Below are 17,610 nucleotides of genomic sequence, written 5' to 3' on the forward strand. Positions count from 1 at the left end.
TATTTATTTATTTATACATTTTATGGTCCCCAATTAAAATTGACTTCCAGAAGGAAAAAGAGTTTTAAACTATCCAAGCCCTACAGGAAAGGGCATCATAGAAGGCCAATCTAACTGCACATTACTTTGTAGCTTCAATGTACAAGTACATTGAAGCTACAAAATACATTATATATGATGTCATGCAAACAGAGAGATTTGTTAAAACTTTCTCTTCATGAGCTGATGTTTATTGTTCAGTTCAGGTCTCATCACAATGATAAAACACTTGGGAAGAAAGATACACACTAATAAGCCAGCACTGGAGGAGATCATGGAGAAGATCTCCACAGCCAATGTATATTTTCCCTTTGTGCTTAGATAGGTTGGAATAAAGCACAGCCAAACACTGCAGAAGACCAACATGCTGAAGGTGATGAATTTGGCTTCATTGAAACTGTCAGGTAAATTCCTAGCTAGAAAAGCAGCAGAGAAACTAACCAGCGCAAGAAAACCCATAAAACCCAAAACACAGTAGAACATGACTGAGTCTTCATGACACTCCAGGATAAGTTCTTCAGGTATTGAATGCACATCAAAATCTGGATATGGTGGTAAGGCTATCATCCATACAGCACAAACACATATTTGAACAAGGGAGCAGGACAGTAGAATGAAACTAACCATTCTTCCTCCCACCCATTTCCTCAATTTGGAACCAGGTTTGGTGGCCATGAATGCTAGAACCACAACAAAGGTTTTGGCCAATATACAAGAAACCGCCAGAGAAAAGATGAGGCCAAAAGCTGGTTGTCGAAGGAGACACACAATTGTATTGGGTCTCCCAACAAATAGAAAGACACAAAGGAAAGAAAGGAGAAGAGAAACTAGGAGTATATAAGTGAGATTCCGATTGTTGGCTTTGACAATGGGAGTGTCTTTGTGTTTCAGAAAAATTGTTATTACCAAAATTGTCATCAATGAAAAGCAAAGAGAAAGAACAGTCAGACTGATTCCCAAGGGTTCTTCACAGGACAAAAAGGTGATCTGCTTTGGAAGGCACATATTTTTGTCAGGATTTGGATATTGGTCTTTTGGACATGGAGAGCAGTCATCTTTGTCTGAAAAAGAATGCATGTGAATTGATATAGGGAATTATAGTGTTGTGCCATCCCATTATATTTGAAAATTTCCTACCCTTCTCCTTTGATATTTTCCCTTCTGGACATAGGCGGCAATCATAGCAGCAAAATGACTCCCCTTCTAACTTTTCCTTGCTGTATCCTGTCTCACAAGGATCATTACACAAAGATAGAGGTAATGCCTATCAATGAATGAAGAAGAATATTTTAAGATACAGAAAGAAAGATAGAGATAATGTTTTTTTTACAAATTTTATTAAATATACATTTTAAAAACAAAAATGGACATGATTCAACTTCCCTGGCTTCAACAGTGCTATTACTATTACCTTATGTTATAGAAAGAAAAACAGAAACTTAAAATACATTCTATAACAGGACAGAGTATAACAAACTGTGCGTATAACATCTGTAATTTTTTTGGTAAACCATCTTTCAATTGTCAATGTTGTATTTACGTATCTTTCAGTTGTGTCCTAATATAGGTACTAATAAGAAGTCCTTATGATGGTGCTAGTAGAACTGGATTCAGAACCAGAACTAATTAAAGAATGTATGATCAAATGGGCACAAAATTTTGGTGAACCAGTTCTACTAGATACCTGGGAAACCATCTGGGTGAGGAATGTTAAATTTACACAAGCCCAGAACTTAAGGGAGAATTTTTACAAAATGTTTTATAGATGGCACCTTGATCCACAAAAAATGTCTCGTATGTATCCTGACTTACAGCCTAAATGTTGGAGATGTGGTTGTTTGGATGCTACTTATTATCATATTTGGTGGTTGTGTAAAAATATAAAAGCTTTTTGGATTAAGATATGGTGGAATATTCAAAGAATTTTTAGAAGGAGGGTAAAATTTACCCCACAATTGTTTTTGTTGGGTATCGTTACTGATTGTGATGCTAAGGAGGTTATACTGATGTTAAACTTAATCACAGCCGCAAGGTTGTTAGTAGGGCAATATTGGAAGAAGGAATCCTTGCCTACCTTGCAAGAATGGTTTTTTAAAGTTTCTTATTTGGCAGAAATGGCAAAGATTTCGGCTTTCTTAAAGGATCAATCGCAAGAGAAGTTTTTTGCGGTATGGGAAAAATGGATAGATTTTATACAACATAAGTTGGATATAAAAAAATATTACTTAGTTTTTCAATAACTTATATATAAATCTTAATATTTTACAGATTGTATTTTTTTTTCTTTTCTCTTTTCTTATATTTCTTATTTTTATTTTATCTTATTTCACTTCCTTTTTTATATATATATACATCTTTTCTTCTTTCTTTTTTCTTTTATTTTTATTCTTTTTCTTTTTAAGCATTTCTCCTTTTTAATATTTATGCTTTTTTACATATATATTATTGTTAATTATCTTATAAGTTTATGTAATGTATTTAGATATATTTATGGTTTATACTTTTTTAATCTATTTTTAAGATTTTTAGAAATTTTAATTAAGCCTATATTCAGCTCTGGGAAGGTTGGGGGGTTGGAGTGGTTGGGTAGGGTTGTTTTTTTGTCTTTTTTTTTCTCTCTATTTGTAAAAATTTTAAAAATTTTCAATAAAAAAAAGAAGTCCTTATGATATCAACTAGTTAATCGATAATCGTCTCAGCGATCCTCCTTATCTCTAACCCAATGGTTCTCAACCTGTGGGTCGGGACCCCATTTGGGGTCGAACGACCATTTCACGGGGGTCGCCAAACAAGGCTGTCTGCCTTTTTTTCCCTCTTTTCTTTGGCCACACCCCTGGCACCCAGTGATGTATAAGTGGTTGGGGGTCACCACAACATGGGGAACTGTATTATGGGGTCGCGGCATTAGAAAGGTTGAGAACCACTGCTCTAACCGATCGTACAAATTTTTCCAAATTTCATAATACTCTGTTTCAGTTTTATTTTTAATCTCTAGAGTTAACCTTTCCATTTCAGCGCAGGATAAAATTTTATTTATTATTTCTTCCTCAGTGGGAGTTTCCTTTTCTTTTCATTTTTGGGTGTATGCAATCTTGCTGCGGTTAAAATATGCAATAGTAAGTAAAAAAAATGCTTTTCTGAGTTTATCATTAATAATCCCTAATAAGAAGTTTTCTGGTTTTAAATCAATTTTTTGTAATAGTATTTCTTCCAGCCAATTTTTTATCTGATTCCAAAAATTTTGCGCCTTTGAACATTCCTACCACATGTGATAGTAAGTCCCTGGAAGCCTTCTACATTTCCAGCATGTTGGTGAGGTCTTTCTATCTATTTTTGCTAGCCTTGTAGGGGGAAGGTGCCATCTATAAAATATCTTGTATAAATTTTCTTTGTAGGAGGTGGCTAGTGTTAACCTCCTCTTTCTGTCCCATAATGATTGCCAATTATCTAGGTCAATACTGTAACCAAAAATTTTATTTCAGATTAACATTGTTTCTTTTATCTGTTCTTCTAACAAATCTTGTTCTAATAAATATTGATATATCTTTTTTATCATTTCATCTTCTGTTCCTAAAAGGATTTTATCTAACTGTGAATGCTCTAATTTTATCCCTGGTTCTTTTTTCTCTTTTCTGTATCGTGACTGTATTTGTAAGTATGCCCACCATTCCAACTCTATACCATCTTCTGATAATCTTTTCCTTGTTTTCAGGTCTCCATTCTTCTCTAAGATATCTTTATATGTAATTATGGAGAGATAATGTTAATGTGCAATCAATAGATTAAAAATAAAGTAGTGTGATAACATAATTTTTGATGTAATTGGTCTGAAATAATAATGAATTAAATATCTACAATTATTGGAATGTATGGCCTTCTCTCCCCACTGTCGAAAGACAATTTCTGTGCTGAGTAGTTAAAGTTGGTTTTCTCAACTTCTGAATTTTTGAAGCCAGCTAATTGATGAAATCTAGTACACTAGCTTGCAGTTTTTATGTCAAAACTATGAAAACCATTGTCCATATTTAACAGGGGGCCAAAATAAAGAGTACAATGTTCAATAGCAATTGCTATAAAAGTAAAAAAAAATACTGATATTTTTCCTTCCCCATGACATTTGTATCTACTGTAGGTTAGTCAGAAATGATGCTTTAAGATCTTCATCAATAAGGATATTTAAATGAAGGCAGACCAATCTAGATTCAAAAAGCTAACCTGATTAAAGCCTACTGGCCAAGTGGTGGAATCCACAGAAATATTGAAGAACTTGTCTGTTGGAGCTGTGGGATCTATTATTCCAACTTTGACCCTCGCAAAGGATTGGTTTGGGAATGTGACCCAGTTGATAATATCAAATCCACCAATGAATTCTCCATTTTTGTCAAAGGAGATCTTTTCACCAACACTGTTATTGAATCTGACACTTCTCAGAAAAGAATGAACCTGAAATATATTGATACTCAGAAAGGAAAAAAGAGAGAATAGAACTGAGGCAGGGAGACATAATTCATATATTCAAAACATTCATATGAATGTTTCTTTAAACAAAGAAAATATAAACATTTTTTTAAAATTTAGTTGTAGGCCAGTATAAAACAAATGACATAACGATCATTCTAACAAAAGGAAGAGATAACATATCAGCATACTGAAATAAAATTAACATAGAATTGCAAAAAGGAAAAAAAAACCTTTGTAATTTAATTGTGAAAGCTACTTAAGTCAGAGGACTTGTAATAAATATATAATAAATACTAAAAAGTTTAAAACTACCATATAATTGTGCTCATTTCACACAATAGCAAGGTTATACTCAAAATCTTACAAGCTAGGCTTCAGCGGTATGTGAACCAAGAACCACAAGAAGTACAAATTATTTTTTGAAAAGGCAGAGGAAATAGTGAACAAATTGCCAAAGTTTGCTGGATTATGAGAAAGCACGTTTGTTCCAGAAAAACATTTACTTCTGTTTCATTGACTATGCTAAAGCCTCTGGTTGTGTGGATCACAACAAACTATGACAAGTTCTTAAAAGAGCTGGGAGTATCAGTCCAACTGAGAAGCCTCTATGGAGGTTCAATAAGCAAAAGTTATAACTGGACATGGAACAAATGATTGGTTCAAAATAGGGAAAGGAGTACCACAAGGCTGTATATTTCACCCTGCTCATTTAAATTATATGCAGAGTAAATGATGAAAAACTGCAGGCTGGATAAATCACAAGCTGGAATTAAGATATCCAGGAAAAATATTAACAACCTCAGATAAGCAGACAATATTACTTTCATGGCAGAAAGTGAAGAGGAAATAAAGAACCTATGGCAAACCTACACAGTGTATTAAAAAGCAGAGACATCACCTTGCTGTCAAAAGTCTTTATAGTCAAAGTTATGGTTTTCAAAGTAGTAATGTAAAACTGTGAGAGTTGGACCATAAAGAAGGCTGAGCACCAAAGAATTGATGCTTTCCATTTGTGGTGCTGGAGAAGATCTTGAGAGCTCTTTGGAGTACAAGGAGAGTAAATCAGTCATTCCTAAAGGAAATAAACTACTTTGGAGGACAGATATTGGAGCTGAAGCTCAAATATTTTGGCCACCTAATGAGAAGAGTGGACTCGTTGGAATAGATCCTGAACTTGGGAAAGAAGGAAAGCAAAAGGAGAAGTCAAAAGGACAGCAGAGGATGTGATGATTAGATGAGATGTTCAGCACAATGAACATTAATTTGGGCAAATTCTGTGAGACAGTGGATGATAGGGGGGCCTTGGGTGTTGTGGTCCATGAGGTCACAAAGACTGAGACACAACTTAATGATTAAACAAAAACTATATGTAGAATATATAGGGATATAATAGTTGAATACTCTTCTTACTTATAAAGAGCCTTATATTTGTAGCTATGCTATAATTTGATTTCAATTATAATATAGTTGAAATCAAGCAGACTAGAGGCAAGGAACTAACAATTTAAAACAAAATCTAACTGTATGTATATACAGACAGATACAAAATCCTTTCCAGTTCAATATCTAGATGTTGTGTTATGTATTTGGTTTTGTTATCTTAAGTTCAAAACAGAGAGAAAAATGGCCATAAGGCATACTTTGTTATGGTAACCTTGATTGGATTCAGGATCACTTCACTTGGAGGAGTGATATGCATTCAATCTTATCTCACATACAGAACTGGGCTACAATATATGATATCTCCATTCCTGGACAGCTAACAAGAGACAGAAGTAGTCAGGGTCCTTCTCCCACAGCTAATGTGTTGTGAATGGGGAAATATCTACATTTCTAATGATCATATGAATGGTCTTGAAGTACAGAAGGGAGAGCAGCCATCAACGTAATATTAAATAAGAGGTTCTTGAACCTTAATTAAGAAATATGAGTTGAGAAAACATTTCAGAGAAACCTTAGTGTATCAAACAAACAGAATATGGTAGAGAGCTAAGCACATTCAGACTTGCGAGATTCAGTTACTACAGCTCTTGCAATAAAATTAATCCTGACCTACATGGTGATGGTTTCCCAGTCTGGACTACCTTTTGGAGCTGAAAATGTCTTGGAGGTCTCTATATATGAGACAACACAGAAATATTTAAGTACAGGTGGTCCTCATTCAATGGCTGCTTGTTCAGCAATCATTTGAAATTGGTTGGTGCAAAACATATGGTACTGATGACTCCCTTGAAATTCCAGCTGTCACAACACCCCTGTGGTCATGTGACCACAATATTGGAACTTGGTAAGTGGATTTCTGACTGTTGCAATATCCCAAAATTACATGATTGGGATTTGAAATCTTCCTTGCTCGGTTTCCACAAGCAGAGTCAATGGGGAAACTGGAAGGAAGTTGGAGGTTGTAATCACATGAGGTGCTTCAAAACCTGTGCAGTCCCCACTTAACAAAGATAATTGGAAACTGTCACTATTGCTTTTGTAAGCTGCATGGTCAAATGACAGTATACTTTATAACTTCATCACTTAGCAATGGAAATTCTGGCCCTGATTACCATAGTTCTGTAAGGATGATCTGTAAAATGTTCAGTATAATACATTATTTTTAGAATGTAAAATCTAAACTTAATTAAAAATCTATTTTGGCAAACTATATATTACCTATGAAACAAAGTCTCAGTAGAGCAGGTTAGGCCAGGGGTGTCAAACTGCTGGTCTGTGGGCTGGTTGCATCATATCAAAGCCATTCCCACCCCAGCTCTGGCAATGGGAAAAAAAAGTCACAATACCTCACAACACATCACATGACGTGGCGACTTTGACCCCCTTGAGTTAGGCAATGAGAAATAATGACCAAAAGGCAATGCCCTTTCTTTTACTGAATGTATTCAAAGAGAGACAGAATCAACATCTGTTGAGATGCTAGAATTTGAAATTTTGCACTAACCAAGGGCTTAAATACCCATTTTTAAACCTATGATTCTTTCATCACTTGGAGTATATATGTCTCACAAAAAGTAGGCTCAAAATTAAACCCTATCTTAGTCCTCTTTTTTTTAAGCACATCTTAAAAACACCTTCATGCCCTTCCCTGCTATTCCTAGAACTCTATTCCAGAAAGCATATAAGGCTTTCCTCATTCTTCTCCATTCATTTGCTCCCAAACTAAGCATGTTTTGTTGTTAATTTCTGGTGTAGAAATACAGATGACTTTCTAATGGTCTGTGAAGTCTGGGAAACCGATGCCTGATGGAAAAGGAACATCTGAATCCTGTTTTGAGTAATCATGTCACAATATAATTATCAGTCCTTCCTCTTCCACACATGGAATGACTAATAAAGGAATGTCTGTACTTCCAACAATCATAGAATTGATTGTGATTAAAAGCAACTATTCCAAAGAAAGCATCTAGAACAGGGGTGTAAAACTGCTGGCCTGTGGGCTGGTTGTGTCACGCAGAAGCCATGCACATTCCAGCTCCAGCAATGGGGAAAAAGTTGCGATACATCGTGACACGTCACGTGACGTGGCGAGTTTGACACTCCTGATCTGGAAGAAAAAACAACTACTGCACATCATGTGAATGGAATAGATCACCTCATTCTATTTATTAATAGACTGCATTTATGGCAGAGAGATGGAATTGTAGTAAGGAGGTGAATTCTCAGGAGGGAGGGGATATATTTTTGACAAGTACAAGACAACTCAGTTTGAATATTATGTGTGAGAGAAAGAGGATGAAAACACTCCTTCCTGAATAGTTCACAGATTATACGATGGATACATATATAAAAGTATTCAGCATGGCAAGATTTTGTCCATAGGTATGAAACAAGAAAGAAACCAGTTTCGAAGAATCACCAAATCCCATTCTAAATTTTGTAGGCAGTTAATTTCATGGACAGTAGTACATTCTAAGAGATTTATCTCACATTTAAACTTAAAGTCAATCCCCCAAGAAATTTTTGCTCACTAGAATCTATGGACAGATCTTGCAATTGAAGATATGATAGCTTCTCTAGTACTCTGCTTACAGACTTACCTGCCACCACCCTTGATTATAAAACTGTTTCCTCCCTTCTTTAACAAATGTTTTTTCCCTGGATTTGGATGAATACAGAGATTGCAAAGCATGTGCCACAGCATAGACTGCATTGTAAATATTGTAACTCTGGGCATTCATTACTGTTTCAAACACAGATGTGGGAAGGGTCTCAAGTCTCTCCTGTCCAGTACATTTCTTCCCAGTTTTTGAGTTTGCAAAGAAACAATCAAATGCCTGTTCCCAAAAATCTTTCTGAAAATGATCATGCTGGTTGTTGTTTGGATTCAAGTTTTGAAGAAATTCCTTGAAGTCTTGGACCTCTTTTGTATGAACTGCAAAGGATAAAGCACCATGGAGAAAATGGATATCCCAAAATTTATGAAAGGCAATTGAAGTGTAATCTGTCTGAGCTGTTATAAGCCAAATCTTATTCTTCTTTGGTATATCCTCCACTTCTGAAAACTGGAGGGAATTTCTCAGAACTGATAAGGACTGAGTTTCACCATATAAGAGAATCACATTGGCTGTGCTGGTCATCAGAACACGATAAATATATATTCCTTCATCCATGGTATCAGTAAAATCACTGTAATTAGATTCTATTGGGAACTCTGCTATGAATTCAATGCAAATGCCCTTTTCAGAAAATTTGGGGAGCATCTCCTGAAGGAATTTCTCTCCTTTCTCATCCTTTACTACAAGAATTCCAGTCCAGATCCAACTAAAATACAGCAATAACTCCAGGAGGCCCTTATGTTGGTGGGATTCATTCGGAAACATTTGTTGGAAGAAAACTGCTTGAGTCTCTTTATCCATGACTGGAGCAGAGCCATATATCAACTACAGAAAGATAAACATATGCAGTTGCAAAGGTCTGTGTGAGATTAAGGTCTATGTGCATTTTTGGGTATCTTTGATATTATATTGTGAAACACTATGCAACTGGTTGTATTTATTAGGAAATATCCACCAAGATGTCACTCTTGAGGTATCAGTAAATACCTTTTTGTTGAAATAGTTTCATTATGAATATTTGAATCTTAGTTCAGTGTCTGGAATTTGGATATATTTTGCTGTGTCAAATAGCCCCACCATCTGTACAAAGTGATGATTACTCATGCTGTTATGCTAATCCTATCAAGCAAAAATAATATCTAGGAATCTGAAAGGATTCTTAGGAATATCACCAAGATGTCACTCTTCACGTATCAGTAAATACCGTTTCCTAGAAATAGTCGCCTTGTGGATATATCAAAATTGAACCTTGGATCAATTTCTAGAATTGAGAAATGTTTTGCTATGTCACATATCCCCACTGTCTATTCAAACTTACTCATTACTCAGGCAGCTCTACTGATCCTATCAAACAAAAAAATAATATCTAGGAATCAGAAAAGATACCTATGGGGATATGGCAGAATAATAGTGTATGTCTTCTTACCTGAGGAATTTTGTAGATGCAGAGCACAGTTGCCATGTGAAGAGAGATGTCCGGTGCCCCAATGACTGCAGCCAAGGTATTTGGGACACCACACTTGTAGTTAGGGATGAATTTTTCCTGAGTGTAAAGTAGAACCATTGAGGTGAAGTAAGTCCAGCTTGGACTAAAATTGCTGTTAAAAATCTGGAAGCCCAGTGTGATGTTAGGTAGGAGCTGAGGATTTTCATTAATCTTTTTTATAGTAAATGCTAATGCCAGAATATGCTGGTAATTCTGAAAAAATATCCTGTAAACATTTTTTTTTAAAAAAAAATACATTAAGAAAGGTCTGCTTCACATTATGGCACTTGCAATCCTTCAGTAAAACATATTTGTTGAATGTGTGAAATAATTCTTATTTCTGTGTTCTTATATGTGAGAATAGCCCACTATCAAAAAACAGATTTTAAGAATGGCTTATATGCAGAAGGAAATTGCTACATTTTGGCACAGAAATATCAAATGAGAAAACTGATCATGGGAAATATGTGCTTCCCCTTTCTTAATGATAGTTGTTTAGATATGATTTGTTATAAATGGAGATTTGATCTCCATTTCAACATTACCTGGAGACTGAAGCAACATATAACTTCACATAAAATAAACCTAGGCATCCTATTTTAGATGTTTCTTTCTGGAATTTTTGCCCTTAGAGGAAACATTTCAAGCATCAGCTAACATACCAGCAATGTTCAGAGCTTGACAATAAATTAATGGTGTACTTACATAAGTCCATCATGAAATCCCTGAGAAGGATCTTGAATAAAATTAATAGGACTAGAAGGTGCAAACAAGACAGAGATAATACCAGCAATATTAATGTCTCCAAGCTGATGATAGGTGTGTCGAATAGGAAGAGGCTGATGAATGTCACATTGAAGGCCAGGATCCTTGCACACCACTTCAGGCAATACAATTAACAGTAACTCGATGAATACTAACATCTTCTGTGAGTGTCTTCTTTCTGGGTGCAAATGCCTCTCTCTGCCACAAGTTATTTGAAGTGAATCAGACTGACCATTCTTTTTGAGATGATCTTCAGACACAAATCATGAGTGCAAAATACTATCAAATCAACTCACAGGGCTTTGAGGCTCCCAGCCATAAACTGGAATATCATGGGAACAATAAATACCATAATTCAGTGCTCTTTCCTCCTGTTTTCATGGAGTCCCATAGGATTTGGACTGGTTAATTTCTTCATGATAATAAGACAGTCACATATGTGAACATCTTCAAAACATGTGAGGGCCTCCAGAGGCAGGGATGCATGAGCAATAAGACAAAACTAAAATCATTAGATCCATATCAAAATAGAGATGTAAATATATGTATGTGTAAAGGCATTATTCTATTCTATTCTATTCTATTCTATTCTATTCTTCTTTTATTCCATTCTATGTTCAATTCTATTCAATTCCATTTCATTCTTCCATTGCACTAAATAATATTATTCTCTATTCTCTACTATCCATTACGTTACCATTATTTTCATATATTCTTCAAGAAATTTGGATGTTTATTGCAATTTTCAGTTGTCCTGTAGTTGAATTCTACTATTCAAGATTGACATATGATGCTGTAGGATGCTAATTTATGAAGACTGCATTGGGAAACCAACTAATGACAATGCAATAAGCATATAGCAGAGTGAAGATTGCTTTACTAGCAATAGAAAAGAGAAAAAAACAGTTTAGGTGAGAACACATACCGTAGAGTTAGTTTAAAAACTGAAGAATATAAGAGTCAGAATAGAGTTTTGTTTAATTCTTTTAGAAACTGGAATAGGGAATCAGTTCTCCACTAATAACCATAGAGCCTATATTGGAGTCTCTTCATAGAACGTTCTAAGTGTTAGAAGTACTCAACTTACAACTATAAATGAGCTTAAAATCACTGTTATACCTCAGGACAGTCATTACTTAAGTCACATAATGACTGTGTTCAATGTTCATTAGGCATTAGACATCAGTAGACATTAAGGGTAGATGGTGGTCATTAAGAAAATCCATTGTCTGAAATGGGAATTTTTTGCTGGAAACTGTAGGTCTCTGGTAAAGAAAACATCATAAATGACACTTGCATGATTGTGAGATGCTGCAAACATCATAAATGTGGGTCAATTGCTGAGCATTCACAGAAGGGATGGTTCGGCTATCAGAACTTAAGTAGCCTTGAAGATGTTCAATGTAACTTTGAACTGTCACTCAGAACCTATACCTACTGGTATAGTTGCAGGAGCAGTGATCAGTGAAGGAAGCAGTTTTTGCCACAATCTTTCAATCAAATACCACTTTCAGATTTGTGAAAACAGCACACAGAACACCTTCAGGAAGGTTTAAGTACTTTGCAGAGAGCTGGTGCAGAGTGTTGCATTGATCCACAATAGAACAATCTGGTGATAATAATAATAATAACAACAACAACAACAAGTCAATAGGTAGACAAAATGCCAAATCCATTCTGAACATCTGGCTGTGCGATGATCAATAATAATAATAATAATAATAATAATAATAATAATAATAATAATAAAAGTTGGAAGGGACAAGATGTTTTTTCTTTTCTTTTTTTTAATAAGGTTTTATTGATTTTTTTCTTACATACATATAATAATTTTTCAACCAATGTGCTGTCTGAGTTTGAAAGCGCTAATACATATTTGATTCCTAATCCTTCATTTTTTTCCTCTAGCCATTGATAGAATAAATCCCAAGTTTGCTAATATTCTGTTTCTTCTTTTTCTTTCAATCTCAAGGTCAATCTGTCCATCTCTGCGTATTCCAATTTTTTTTAATTATTACTTCCTCTGGTGGTGTTCCTTCATTTTTCCAATATTACACAAACCTTATTCTTGCAGCTGTTGTGATGTGTAGGATCAAATATAGGCTTTGTTTGTTAATCTTTTCTGGAGTTATACCTAGTAGGAAAAGTTCAGGTTTAAAGTCTACATGTTCTTCCAATATCTTTTCTAACCAAGTATGTATCTTTTTCCAATAGCTCTTTGCTTTGTCACATGTCCACCAAACATGATAATATGTTTTTTTTTTTCAGTTTGAGTGGCAGGAAATGGAAGAATTTAGTTGGTATCATATCCCTCTTTCTCTGTTGAGAGAGGGCTATTCAGTTTTAATGTAGATGGACCCTTTGACCCCTCTTTCAAACCAGCAATTCTCTTTGTCCATAATGTGGACTTTGCTATCTTCAAAAGAGTGGCCTTTGTCATTCAATATTGTCAACCTCCTGTTTACAACATAGTCCTTTCAGCAGTTCCAAAAAGCTTCCACACCCATTTGCACTACTCAGATGTCCCTGAGGGCACAGATAAACCTCCAAGTGGCCTCAGAAAGAGTGCTAACAACCAGATGATTGTGAGGAATGATGATGATGATGATGATGATGATGGAAGGGAGAGAATAGGACTGAGGGAGGAAGACAGAATTCATATATTCAAAACATTCATATGAATGTTTATTTAAGCAAAGAAAATGTAAACTTTTTTTTTAATTTAGTGGTAGGCCAGTATAAAACAAATGACATAACAATCATTCTAACACAAAGGAGAGATAATATATCAGTTTACAGAAATGAAATTAACATAGAATTGCAAAAAAAAACCTCAAAACAAAACATTTGTAGTTTAATTGTGAAAGCTACTTAAGCCAGAGGACTTGTAATAAATATATAATAAATACTAAAATGTTTAAAACTACCATATAATTGTGCTCATTTCACACAATACCAAGGCTATACTCAAAATCCTACAAGCTAGGCTTCAGCAGTATGTGAACCAAGAACCACAAGAAGTACAAATTATTTTTTGAAAAGGCAGAGGAAATAGTGAACAAATTGCCAATATTTGCAGGATTATGAGAAAGCACATTTGTTCCAGAAAAACATTTACTTCTGTTTCATTGACTATGCTAAAGCCTTTGATTGTGTGGATTACAACAAACTGTGACAAGTTCTATTGGACTATAGATCTGTTATATTAATGAGAGATTGGAATGGAGTTTTAGACACTCATAGAGATAAAAAAGGACTTTCTACTTTTTTTAAACAGGCTAAATTACTTAAGTCCTTTTTTGATTTGAAAGAGGACTGGGAGTTGCGAGATTATTGGCGAGAACATAACATGGAAGAGAGGGACTTTACTTTTTTTTCAGAAAGATATTAATCTTTTTTAAGAATTGACTTTTTTTTATTACAACTGATTTATATTTTAGGGTAAAGAATGCAAAGATTTTTCCAAGGTCATTGACAGGTCACAGCCCAGTGTGGATGGGCTGAAAAAGAGGAGAGAAGATCTTGGAGGCTGAATGAAAATTTATTTAGACAAGAAATGAATGTTCAGAAACTTAAAGTGTATTTAAAGGAATGTTTTGTTTTAAATATGTATAAGGGAACTTCAATGCCAATGTTGGGATGCAAGTAAAGTTTATATGTGTGGGGTTCTGATATAAATGAGCAAGGCTTACAGACAGAAATAGGTGCAAAAATGGTGCACTCATTTCACATGCAAGTAAAGTTATGCTTAAAATCCTACAAACTAGACTCAAGCAGTATGTGGATCAAGAACTTCCAGAAGTACAGGGAGGATTTCGAAGACGCAGAGAAACTAGAGATCAAATTGCCAACCTATTCTGGATCATGGAGAAAGCTAATGAGTTCCAGAAAAACATTTACTTCTGCTTCCTTGATTATGCTAAAGCCTTTGATTGTGTGGATCACAACAAATTGTGGCAAGTTCTTAAATAGATGGGAGTACCAGACCATCTTATTTGTCTCTTGAGAAACCTATATGCGGGTCAAGAAGCTCTGAAAGAACTGGACACGGAACCACTGATTCGTTCAAAATTGTGAAAGGAATCTAGCAAGGCTGTACTCTGCCTATTTAACTTATATACAGAGCACATCATGAGAAAGGCAGGGCTAGATGAATCAAAAGCTGGAATTAAGATAACCGGGAGAAATATCAACAACTTAAGATATACAAATGATACCACTCTAAGGGCAGAAAGTGAAGAGGAACTAAAGAGCCTCTTGATGTGGGTGAAGAAGGAGAGTGCAAAAGTTGGCTTGAAACTCAACATTAAGAAAACCAAAATCATGGCATCCATCCCTCTCAGTTCCTGGCAAATCGATGGGGAAGAAATGGAGGTAGTGACAGATTTTACTTTCCTGGGCTCCCAGATTACCTCAGAAGGGGACTGCAGCCAAGAAATTAAAAGATGCTTGCTCCTGGAGAGGAAAGCTATGGCAAATCTAGGCAGCATACTAAAAAGCAGAGACATCACTCTGCCAACAAAAGTGCATTTAGTCAAGGCCATGATTTTCCCAGTTGCAATATATGGCTGTGAAAGTTGGACCATAAGGAAGGCTGAGCGCCAAAAAATTGAGGACTTTGAACTATGGAGCGGGAGAAGTCTCCTGTGAGTCCCTTGGACTGCAAGGTGATCAAATCGGTCAGTCCTAGAAGAGATCAACTCCAACTGCTGTTTAGAAGGCCAGATCCTGAAGTTGAAACTCAAAATACTTTGGCCACCTAATGAAAAGGAAGGACTCACTGGAGAAGGGCCTAATGCTGGAAAAGATTGAGGGCAATAGAAAAAGGGGATGACAGAGAATGAGGTGGCTGGATGGAGTCACTGAAACAGTAGGCATGAACTTAAATGGACTCCAGAAGATGGTAGAGGACAGGAAGACCTGGAGTAACGTTGTCCATGGGGTTGCGATGGGTCAGACACAACTTCGCAATTAACAACAACAACAAACCAGGATTTTGTTTGAGCATTTGTGGGAGGATAAATTTTCTTCTAGGATCAGCCCTGTCCCACCCACTTTCTTTCTTTTTTTTTTCTTTCCCCTTTTTCTTTTCTGCAAGTTTGGTGTTGCAGTAGCAGCAGCCTTTTAAACTCTGCTTTTCTATTTTCTTTTAACAAAACTAAACAAACATGATGCTAATCAAACCACAGGACCTTCAGCAGGGACTAAGAAAGCATCAGACAAACTATTACACCACAGACCAGAGGAAAAAGAGAAAAGTAATTGAAAGCAGAAAACAGAGCAGTCCTCAAAAGAGCTCACAAAGAACACCAAGGGCCCCGTAACTGGAGATACTACTTCTTTTTCCATGTAGGTATAATAGGAGGGTATTATTTTAGGCAGCAAAAATGAAGTTAGGATTTAAAAGAAAATCAAGCTTTTCCATAAAATGTTGTGTTCTGCTGGACATGTTGACCATCCATTTGGACTCTGGTACCTATTTTATTCTGGGTTTAGTTTGAGTAGTTTTGTTTGTAATTTATTTTTTTCTTTTTCTGGCATGTCTTGATGGTGGTGACCAGTCTTTTTATATGCTCTGGGATGCTGGTCTATTTTGATTGTTCCTTGAGCATTGCCATGAAATGATAATATTTGTTTAGTCTGAAGTGCCCATCTGTGACCATCAGCTGTATCATTTTCTGCCACTTTCTTGGGCTATTTTTCATCTATCTGTGCAATTTTTTTGGAGGTTAGTATCTGACATTGGTGAGCATGGCAATAGTTTGCAACTTAGTCAACTTACTCAAACAGACTTATGACCCAGGAACATGCTGTTCTACAGTCATCTTTTACGTGATTGAATTTACTAGGAGACCATTATGTGTATTAGATACTGGTATGAACTGGACTTTTCATGGAATTTATTTGGATTTTCCAAAATTGTTTTTGTGCCAAAGATTTCATTGATCTTTGCTAATGAGGAAAAGACATATGGCCATCTGAAAGATCTTTAACCCATGTTTTGTAGATGACCATTTCACATGATGTGCAATTTTGAACATAAAGGGGCTCTTCAACAAGAGGGATAAGAGATTTAAGTACTATAGTATGTTTTACAATATATGAAATGTAAAAATATTGGGAAGATGTAATTTTTATAAATATAAATGAAATATAAGATGATACACAGATGCTATAAGTTAGATAAGGAATATAGACTTTTATAAGGTATGAAATATGAAAATATTGGGATGGTATACTTAAATGGAAAAAATGGATATTTAGATGACGAACATTGAGAAAATCATGATTGATAAGAATGGATTGAATATAAAGGGGAAATTAAGCTTAAACAAAAACTTCACAAATAGGATGCATGGTGAACTAATGAGATGATTTCTATAAGAATAACATAAGCAGATGATAAGTTATCATTATCTGAACAAATATGAAAAACGTTTATATTTAATCACTTATACATTGAAAATATTAAGAAATATCTCTTTAGAGTTTGAAGAAGGAGAATACAATTGGGAGAAGGAAGATCAAAGAAATATATTATTAATTAATATACTAATTATGGAATTATCAAAATCTATTATTATTGACTATTATTTAATTACCATTATCTCTTGTTCAAATATATAAACCAAGACAACACACTGTACACCAGACACTGGAGATTGTTATTGTAAAAAACCAATAAAATATTTTTTAAAAACCCAATTCATAGGTCTTCCCTGTTTAAATGAAAGGCTCATTTGAGTTTAATGCCCACTTCATGTTACACATTCTAGTTTGGATATGAATTAAGATGAC

At 35.1% G+C, this 17,610-nt stretch overlaps 1 protein-coding gene across 1 annotated transcript; it reads right to left on the reverse strand.

Moving 5' to 3' along the window:
- Nucleotides 1-201: 201 nt before the first annotated feature.
- On the reverse strand, nt 202-10,970 carry LOC120314841 (vomeronasal type-2 receptor 26-like). The gene is made up of 6 exons (XM_039358346.1): nt 10,753-10,970; nt 9,988-10,273; nt 8,544-9,386; nt 4,255-4,482; nt 1,177-1,303; nt 202-1,100 (listed from the first exon to the last, which is right to left on the reverse strand). The coding sequence occupies exons 1-6, from the start codon at nt 10,968-10,970 to the stop codon at nt 202-204; spliced, it is 2,601 nt and encodes an 866-aa protein (XP_039214280.1).
- Between the last annotated feature and the right edge of the window lie 6,640 nt (nt 10,971-17,610).

This window comes from Crotalus tigris, unplaced genomic scaffold (genome assembly GCF_016545835.1).
Source record: "Crotalus tigris isolate CLP2741 ecotype Arizona unplaced genomic scaffold, ASM1654583v1 scf7180000019011.417310, whole genome shotgun sequence".
NCBI lineage: Eukaryota > Metazoa > Chordata > Lepidosauria > Squamata > Viperidae > Crotalus > Crotalus tigris.

Excerpts from the sequence above, each read along its gene's own strand:
- LOC120314841 (XM_039358346.1), bottom strand. The coding sequence starts at position 10,970 with ATGTTAGTATTCATCGAGTTACTGTTAATTGTATTGCCTGAAGTGGTG. Across the intron at positions 10,274-10,752 it reads GGATTTCATGATGGACTTAT|GATATTTTTTCAGAATTACC; the intron begins GTAAGTACACCA and ends AAATGTTTACAG. Across the intron at positions 1,304-4,254 it reads GGCCAGTAGGCTTTAATCAG|GCATTACCTCTATCTTTGTG; the intron begins GTTAGCTTTTTG and ends ATTCATTGATAG.